Raw genomic sequence first — 9,427 nt, 5'->3', positions numbered from 1 at the left:
TTGACCTGACTCATATTATAAGCTGTACTATTTCCTATAGATCATTTTCCAGATGGTTTTGCTATGATTAGTGTCTGGCGAAAAGCTTCAGCAGGTATTTCCTTTGCAACTTCTCAACCAACAATTGGTCCAGCTATCAACACTATTCTAAAGTTTTGAACAACTCGACCTTCAAGATATACTTATCTACATGTGCCAATGTTTCCATTTATCAACGTTATATCTTAAGATCTGTGCATGAACTCGGCTAACAGATGTTTCCGCACATAAAAGCTATCTTCAAATTAACATTTTATTTTGATGATCGAAATACCAGCTCACCTTTTCCACCATGGACATAAATATATATATACACACACAAGTATTTAAATTAAAATAGTAAATGAAAAACTTTTTCAGAATTACAATCAGAAACACCCTTACATATTTGGATGATGTATCTTTAACATCCTCCTTAGCCTCACAAATTCTGAATATCGCCGATGAATGGAGGACTTGGGCAAGGAAAAAGATTCATTGTTGGTCTGAAAAGTAAATACATTTTCAAAAGAATTAGACATTAATATTGTTAAGACGATATTAACCATTTCTATATCTATAATGAAAACCAAAGACATATTACTGAAAACACTGTTTTAAATCTGAATCTTTAAACATTTGTATAGAAAATTAGTAGACTTTCAAAATATAAATAACAATCTTGCATCAGTATTTTGACTTTAAAAACTTGATAAAGATTTCTTTTGTGTACAGAATGAAGGGTTTAAGTTATATATACATCAGCTTTTTCTTTGAATTGCTACAATCTCTATGTTGAATACCAAACACTGTCAATAACCTTTTTCCAGCAAATGATGTTTTCTAACATATATCTCAAGCAAAATACAAAACAAGTGAAAAAGAAACAGTTACAAGTACCATCAGATTTGTTAATAAAGCTAACTTTTTAATAATAAAAAATATAATCTTAATGAAGTGTAGAATTCCCCAAACTAACCTAATTCAATGACACATGGCAAATCAATGAACATACTGGGCCTCATATTTCTGTTTTTGCCAAAATATATAAAAAACTTTCCTGATAAAAGCATTCTAATATTTAAAACAGTATGTCCAACACATAATATGGAATATAATTAATTGGTAACATCTATGTTAGGTATTCTTCAAATACACACAACAATTAAGTTACTTGTGATGATAAATGATATTACAATCACCTAACACAAATTTAAAATTAACTTACTAAAAAGGCAATTCACACAAACTAAAAATTATATTACAAATATTTTCAAATAAATATACAAAGTAATCACATGCTTTAGTTCACGAGTTATTCGGAAACTTCAAAACTTTTACATTGATGACACCAAGTATAATAAAAAACTTAAGCTTAACATCAAAAACAGATCAACTTATCAAATCAAATTTTGTATTATACAAATGTTCAAGTTGAACGTATTTCATTAAAAAAAGTACATATAAACTTGCTAGTAATTCTACTTTTACTGTACAATTAGAGCCATGGATTCCAGTTTGCTGAAGAGAATAAAAACTTGTAAACCTTTTTAAATTTCTCTCCATTCTCCAACACATCATGCTACCTACAAGTACATTCTGGTCAGTGACTCCAAATGCAAGCATGAAACTCCAAAGACATTTACCATACTGCTTCAAATGATTAATATTTTCTTCAACCTTGTTACTGTTTCTCTACTTCATATTTGAGGGATGATTATGTAGCATATATAACAGTAACTTTGGGGGAGGAATTTTAATTCTGCAAAACAGTTGGCAATAAGGTATTTTATGACTGTTCTTATATGTAAAAACATTTTTATTTTAAAATTATTTGAAGTTAATTTTGTCTTTGAACAAACAAAATGCAAAATATGAGAGCACTAGTAAACATTACCAAAATATATTAAAAAATAACCCACCCACCCCTGAATTGAGAAAAGGTCCCATACAATGGTCTGGCTAAGGTGGATCATGAGTTGGGAATGTTTGGGAACCCTGGAAATCTCAGAAAATAAAACATGAGACTGGATATGTTATAAAACCAACATTGTTATTAAAAAAACTCAGCTCAATAAGAAATGGACTTATCTACATAAAATACATGTTAAGCCAAATATGTTAATTCAGGATTCTTCATCTCGTCATTTCTAGCCAAGTTTATGCATATGATACTTTAGCTTTATTGAACACTTAAAAAGGACAAAATTAAGTGTAGGATATCAGAGATGGTTTACTGAATAATTGTTTTTCTCTCTGATAAGATAGCTTTCCAAGCTTTTATGAACAACAACAATAAAAATAAAATAAAATATGGGAAATACTAGACTGTGATTAATGGAAAATAAGAATGTAAATTTATAGAAAAGAAATTTAACTTTTTTTTTTTACCAGTGCTGTTATGGTTCAAGGGAAAGATAACTTTCTAGTGAAATATGAACAATGACATAAAAGGGCAAAGTTTTAGTGTTTCTTCAGTGAAGATGGGTGCTGTGCTTACAAATTGGAAGAAATTCATAAGTTTAAAGCTGCTAGCCTGCTATAATAAGAATATATATATATATATATGTGTGTGTGTGTGTGTGTGTTCATACAGACACACATACATGAAAAAACAGATAACATACACCCAAAACAAATTATTAAACTACCTTTATTCAAAGACAATAATGAGCAACAAATCTTCTGTTTAATAAAAATCACCTGCTGAATTACGTTCAAAACATACTTTTTTTTCAAAATCTTCCATGAACAAACAAACAAACAAACAACAACAAAAAAAAAACAACAAAGACACCAACAAGAAATTTTGTTTATAGGGAAAAAAATATTTAAATTTACAACATAGATTTTGGTATTTATTCTAACAAGATATTACTTCCCCCCAAAAAACAACAACAACAACTAAATACTAAATATATTTTTCAATATTAGAAAGCAAAATAGATAGTTTAAACTTTTGAAGCATATTACTATTACTAAAACAAAATAAAAAAAGTGTCAAAGAAACATTTCTTTATTTTCCAGGGGTAGTAAGACTTTTGTGGTTTTCAAGAACTGCTCTTCAGATACATTATGCTACCAATTTTAATATCTCATTTAATTTGTAATTGAAGTACAGGATTCCTACTTTCATAAGCTGTAGCTTCTGATCAACTACATGTATATATGCTTGTTTACATATGTAACAATATCTCTGAGTTGTTCTAATACACATGTGCAGCATATAAATAATGTTAAAATCTAATCCAGAGTTAACTTGGAGATACCAAGCAATTAATTTTAAGGGCTTTGGTGGTTTCATATAAATAAAGGTATATTACTATACATTTCACATTTTATCTTGTTGAATATTCTTCTATATCTTGTACTTTATAAATAATTATATTGAACATTACATATAAACATTATATTTGGAAATATTATTAATTTAATCCTTACTTAGGAAGAACACTGGAATATTTTGTTGGACCGAGTTTTGATTAAACCTGGTAAGTAATCCAAAAAAAGACCTTGAAACTGTTCCTAGCTTACATACAAAAATAAATTTAAACAAAATAGATATTAAAGAAATCTAGCAGCCACACAGTAACAATAACATTCACACATCCACACATGTACTCTCCTCATTTGGCAACATTCCAAGAAATCTAACATGTTAGTACAAACCTTACATCTATTTTCCAACACAGATGTATGAAGTACACTGCTCACAACAAAGGATAATAAAAACTTCTATTACTACATCTATGATAACACCACATCAATGTTACAAAACAATGCCATTCTCTTAACCTAATTCAGTCATGAGATCAGAAATGCAAATGGTTGTCATTTAGCCTAAGCTATATATAACACTTTCAATTTTCTCTCAGTTATTACTTTAAAGTGAGTCACAAAGTTCAAATATTCTAAACTGTTCCAGACCATGATTAAACCTTAAAGAAAACAACAGAATGTCTTACTTATGTGAAGAGACATTAGACAAAAGGAATTAAGTCAATCACAACAGGGTATTGTGAATTAGCTACAGGTGTTTCAAAGTGTTGTTAGAAAAAGTGTAAATGTTTCTAAATCACTGATGTAGTTGTTCAGACACTTGTACAAGTAGACCATCACCCAAGACAGAAGAAACTAACCATCACTGATTCTGGTTTATTACAATCACAGTGTACAGGCTCCAAGTTTGATTCAGATGTTCACAGCCGCAACTAGGCATCATGTATGTGAATAGATGGTCAGAAATAGACTTCACAATATGCCTACATGAGATGCATTTTGCTCATAGCAAGGCACAACACAACTCACCTGCAAAGGTGTAAAGAACATGTCCAGCACATCATCAACATATTTGTTCCACAGATAAGTCATGATTCACCAAGTAACTGGATAACAGGGTTACAGTTATTTGGAGAGAATGTTATTCAGACCCCCCCCCATTAATATTTCACATAAATACATTATACATGTTGTAGTGATGGCATAGTATGGTATAAGTAAGAGTAAGCAATATGTGTGTGGACTGACCATTATATCCTGTGGAATGGTATCATTAATGCCATAGATATCATACCCTCTGATGCAATTAGAACTAACTTCAGCCTAATGTGTGACAGTGCCCACAACCCCCATGCTAAACCATAAACACATTCAATCCACTTGAGTCAAAATAGAATACTCTTTGGAAATGTATTCCATACCATTATGAGACTCCAGACAGTAAAGATGCCATTAAAACAGCTCTTTCAGAGTAGTCAATGATAACACAGAAGTTTATAAAACTTTTGATTATAAACATGCAATATTGATGCTTGGCTGCACTAACAGATCATGGTGGCCACAGTTAAGGACTAATCATTTGCATTTCAGATGACATAATTGAAAATGATTGATATTTCATAACTGTGGTTTTTCCTTGTCATAGCTATAATATGCAAATTTTAATTATATACATTTAGTATATAAATAGTATACATTTATAATTTTTAATAAAAGATACATAAAATATATGTAATATAATTATTTGGGGGTATTCAGTATATGCTAAAGAGGGAGTTTTTGAACAAATATCAAGTGAATTTTGAACCTAAATAATACAAATGTGAGAAATATCTTCTTTTCCTAAAAATATGGTGAAATTTATTATCAATAAAGCAAAGCACAATATAAAATTTAACCTTCCTCCTATATTCATAATTTAGATACATCTGTTATTTTTTGTCATACTGACCAGATATAATTAAAAAAAATTAAAACAGTCTTGAATAATAGAAAACAATGTATTTTTAAATACTGTGGCACATGTTAATTTTTTATAGAAAACTATTATTTACCTCTACTATCACAGCATATGTAGTGAAATGTCCATCTTCTGTTTGATGCGTGACTGGAAATCTTGCAAATATATCCAAGACATTCTACAAAGTTTATAAATGAAATATATTTTAAAGAAATAGTCTGATTTATACACTGACATAACACAAATGTACATTTTTATAAAGCTTCATCTCTGTCTGAGTATAATTTTTATGAAACATATTAGACATACCATTATATCTAATTGTAAGACATACTGTGTACACGGGTTTTGGTAGACGTACTCAGCAACTGGAAATCCAAATGACTAAATCCATTGCTTTTAATATGGACAAAAACTTAAATTTTAGTCAATCTTTCTTTTGTGTCCTGATGAAGTTTTAAAAGTATATTTGTTTAAAAAGGACCTTACTTTCAAAGACTGGAATGTGATAAATTTATTAATTTTCTTGACATTTTAAACATGAAGAAGATAAGAATCATTACATGTATTATTTGTTTTAGTGGTAGCAAAAGAAAAGTTATTTGATTTTATTAGAAAAAATATTTCAGGAAAAAAACTGGAAAATCCACGGAATGTGATTTCTTTGCCAATGAAACATGAAGTAGGATGAAAAGCAGCAAATACCTAAAAGTGAAGCCAAGTAGAAAACTTTGAATTGAAATATCTGGCTCCAAAAATATAATCCAAACACATCTAATAGTAGCATGGTGAATGAATGGGAATATGAGAGTAAAATTCTCAATCTCCAAACGAAGTGAAGACATATATTGGTTGAAAAAAAAATAGTTCACAACCATTTGCTAATTTCCTGTGAATTTGGGAACCACAAAAAGCCAGGAATAAAACCACAATTTGGATTTAAAACTTCTCCAAATTTCTTGTTAAAAAGGGAGAAAATCTGCTGAAAGTTGAAAAAAGGTACTATTTTAAACCTAGAGAGAAGTTATTTGCAAAACAAAGATCTTCACTTATAATTTTTCAGAAAATTACCAAACTGTTTAAAGTACAATTAAAATTCTTTGAACCTTACCAAGATAAGAAAAATAAGATATCAGATGAAGACAGAAAAAAAAAAAAAGAAGCAAGACTCACATACCTGATTCAAATACAATGGGTTTTATCCTGATTCCCAGCAAATAAACTCAAGTGGATCATGATAGGAAAGAGAAATACTCAAGAAATACGTACCTGAACCACCTTCTGACCAACTGTTACCAAAGACAGAATCAGACTAAATAAAGAACAAAACATGAACGTGTCTTCTCTTTGTCAGAATGTCATCAAAACAAATCAGTTTCAATTAAACAATAAACATCCAGCAGAGAAAGGCTAAAAGCTGGAGTACCACTAATAATAAAAAAATGTATTTTCAAAACCAGAAGACAGTCTTGGTTAGATAAAATAAAAATCTTGAATTCACATTAAAATAGAACAAGAGAAATAGGAATAAAAGAGCACACAATTAAGTCCCCTTTCCAAAAGTGCCCCATAGCAAGTTTACATCAAAAAGTGGCAAAATAAATTGAGAGAATGCCATTCTAATTACTCAATTTTGTATTCTTTGGAGTTTATTAAATTTATAACATTATTTATTAACTTAATTATTTTTAACAGTGTAGAGTGGCACAGTCATGTCTCATATGCTCTCTACTGAAAGGATCCTACAAGTAGGTCAGTTGCAATCAGCCTCATAACATTTCCTACTTGTACATTTACCTACTGAATTGGAGACTACCTCCAGCAAATAAATATCTGTGTAGCTACCAACAATGGTCCACACCAAATCACCACATCTTTCCTCTATAAAATTGGAGTTGGATGTGGTTTCAGCCATTCTCCAAATGAGTATTTGTCTGATATTTGACTTCAATGTGAAACATGTCTCTTCTACAAGCAAGAAAGACTAGTGAAGATGGTTTATTTTTGTGGTGATGAAATAAAAGATACATTTTAACTTGTATGTGATATATCATTTATTATCTGTGCTCTTTTTATAGCTTGCTGCCTGTGATTCACTTTCAGAATATTAATACACTTGATTGGAGACTGTTGTTTACAACCCCCAACAAACATACACACAAAAACTACCATAAATGCTCAAAGCAACTGATATGTCTCAGCATCCCAACTGAAGAAATAGTTCAAAGCAGCAACTGGTTGTAAAATTAGTTTGCAAATGTTAAGAAGCAGGTTCCATAAGGGTTTTTTCATGTCAGAAAACTAATGGAATGGTTAGAAATGAGGAACATAGTTGAGAAGTGAATGCAATGAATGGGATTTGGGAGAGAAAGCAAGGGAGAAAATAATTATTTACAGAAAGTACAATTTAGGTATAAAAAGAGAGGTTCATTTCTCCAAAATAATATTGGTGGCTTAAAATTGTCAGAGTAAAAAGAACTGTTAATTTCACTTTTCCATGACTGGTTTATAATATACATATTTGTAGTAACATATAGTATGGTAATTTTTCTAAATTTTCATTTAGGTGTTGTGTACTAATCCATTTGTTTCTGTACACGTTGGATATGACAACAGCTATGTCATGGAAGCTTATTCCATTCTGTGTAGATTCCATAGCATGGGGCAAGTCCATCTCAACGTGGTGACAAATACTTGGGCAAGTTCGTATGAACTAGGGCTTTTCTCCCTTCTATATGTTATTTGGAGACAATCATTGAGGTAGGTAATTAAGGATTTTACAATATATAACATTAAGACCTTTTTATCTAACTTCATAGTGTGTATAACAATCCTTTCTTCTTTCATTGTCTGGTGAATATGTACAGTATTTGGAAAGTCTTCTCAAGCCCCAGCAGCCAGTTGAATACACTCTATTAAACATAAGCCAGCCAGTTTTTGTTTAAAAGCAGCATTTCTATGAATAAAGATATATTTTATTTGTTAACTTGTTTCTCCTCTGCTGTCTGTGTCCAATTCATTCTCTGCATAACATTTCAGGAACAAAACGTGTGTAGTAGGTACTTAGAACTTCCTGTCAGATATCATTGTACCTAAATACCATAAAGTTATGGGCATTAAAAATAGAAAAGTGACAGAAGGCCAACTGAGATCACCTCTAATCTAAAAATTTATTTTATTTAATTCAACATTAATATAACTTCTACATCTACAAACTTTAACACATTTCCCACTGCAGCAATTTTAAAACATGCACTAAGCCAATAATGTACAGTTACTTGCATTGTTTACTTGTGCCAAAAATAGGCAGTCCAATTCCAAGAATTGTTCAGCAACCATCATATTTACAACATCCTTCATTACAAAATGTTTGAAAATGTAAACTGGAATGGCCTCTGGCAGTAAACCTCCTGTAACCAATTGAGACTGCAGTAAAAGAAATATAAGTTGGACTAACACATGTAGCCTGGACAGTCTTCCATCCATCAACTGATGCTGGTATTCCAGTGTCATTGTAAGTATCTGAATCAGTAGTGTCAGCTATAGGCGGCTCAGCTTTTATGTTTACCTGGTCATAAAATTCAGGCTGCTTTCATCATCAGACTCGGAATCATTAGGCTCATAATTATTATCCCTATTTACATTATCCTTAACAAATGACTCAGGATAAGATTCTTATAAAATACTTGCAGTTTCACTCAGGCTAAAATGTCTGCACAACCCTGCCAGCTTATAGCTATAACGGTAACCAAAACAAACCACTGCAGAAATTTTAGGTCACATGACTTGAAACTTTAGTGAAAACATTTTTTTATGTCATTCACAAGGAGGCAGAACATGCATAATGACTGTACAGTGCTAAGGGACTGTTTAGCTGTATGCTCACGAGTAATTATGGCCCTTTTGCCAATTCATATGTTAATACATCAGTAGCACTTAACTAATAAAAATGAATGACAAGTTAACATGTCATTAGTAGCAAATGTGTTAAGATAATTCAAACTAACAACCCAAACCACATGTTCAAACAAACCATTCAACAAGTTCATAAATCTAACCAAAAGGATAAACACAGACATTGGGGTGACCCTCAAGTTGAGAGGCTGAAGTACACAGAGTGGTCACAAGTAAATAGACACCACCTTTTCAGAAAAAATGAAAATTTTCATT

At 30.9% G+C, this 9,427-nt stretch overlaps 1 protein-coding gene across 4 annotated transcripts in view; it reads right to left on the bottom strand.

Moving 5' to 3' along the window:
* LOC106478652 (vacuolar protein sorting-associated protein vps5-like) overlaps positions 1 to 9,427 on the bottom strand; it is a 27,069-nt gene that overhangs the window by 10,001 nt on the left and 7,641 nt on the right. For 2 of the 4 annotated variants that reach the window (XM_022382293.1, XM_022382292.1), the window contains exons 2-3: positions 5,352 to 5,435; positions 424 to 524 (exon numbers count right to left, since the gene is read on the bottom strand). In XM_022382293.1, coding sequence (XP_022238001.1) covers positions 424 to 524; positions 5,352 to 5,435 — 185 coding nt within the window. Of the gene's footprint in view, positions 1 to 423; positions 525 to 1,940; positions 2,017 to 5,351; positions 5,436 to 9,427 lie in introns of all 4 variants that reach the window. The other 2 variants (XM_022382294.1, XM_022382295.1) reach the window with 2 other exon arrangements.

The sequence above is a fragment of the Limulus polyphemus genome, unplaced genomic scaffold (genome assembly GCF_000517525.1).
Source record: "Limulus polyphemus unplaced genomic scaffold, Limulus_polyphemus-2.1.2 Scaffold238, whole genome shotgun sequence".
NCBI lineage: Eukaryota > Metazoa > Arthropoda > Merostomata > Xiphosura > Limulidae > Limulus > Limulus polyphemus.
Note: the sequence above shows the minus strand (reverse complement) of the source record. Positions and strands in the feature narration are given on the sequence as shown.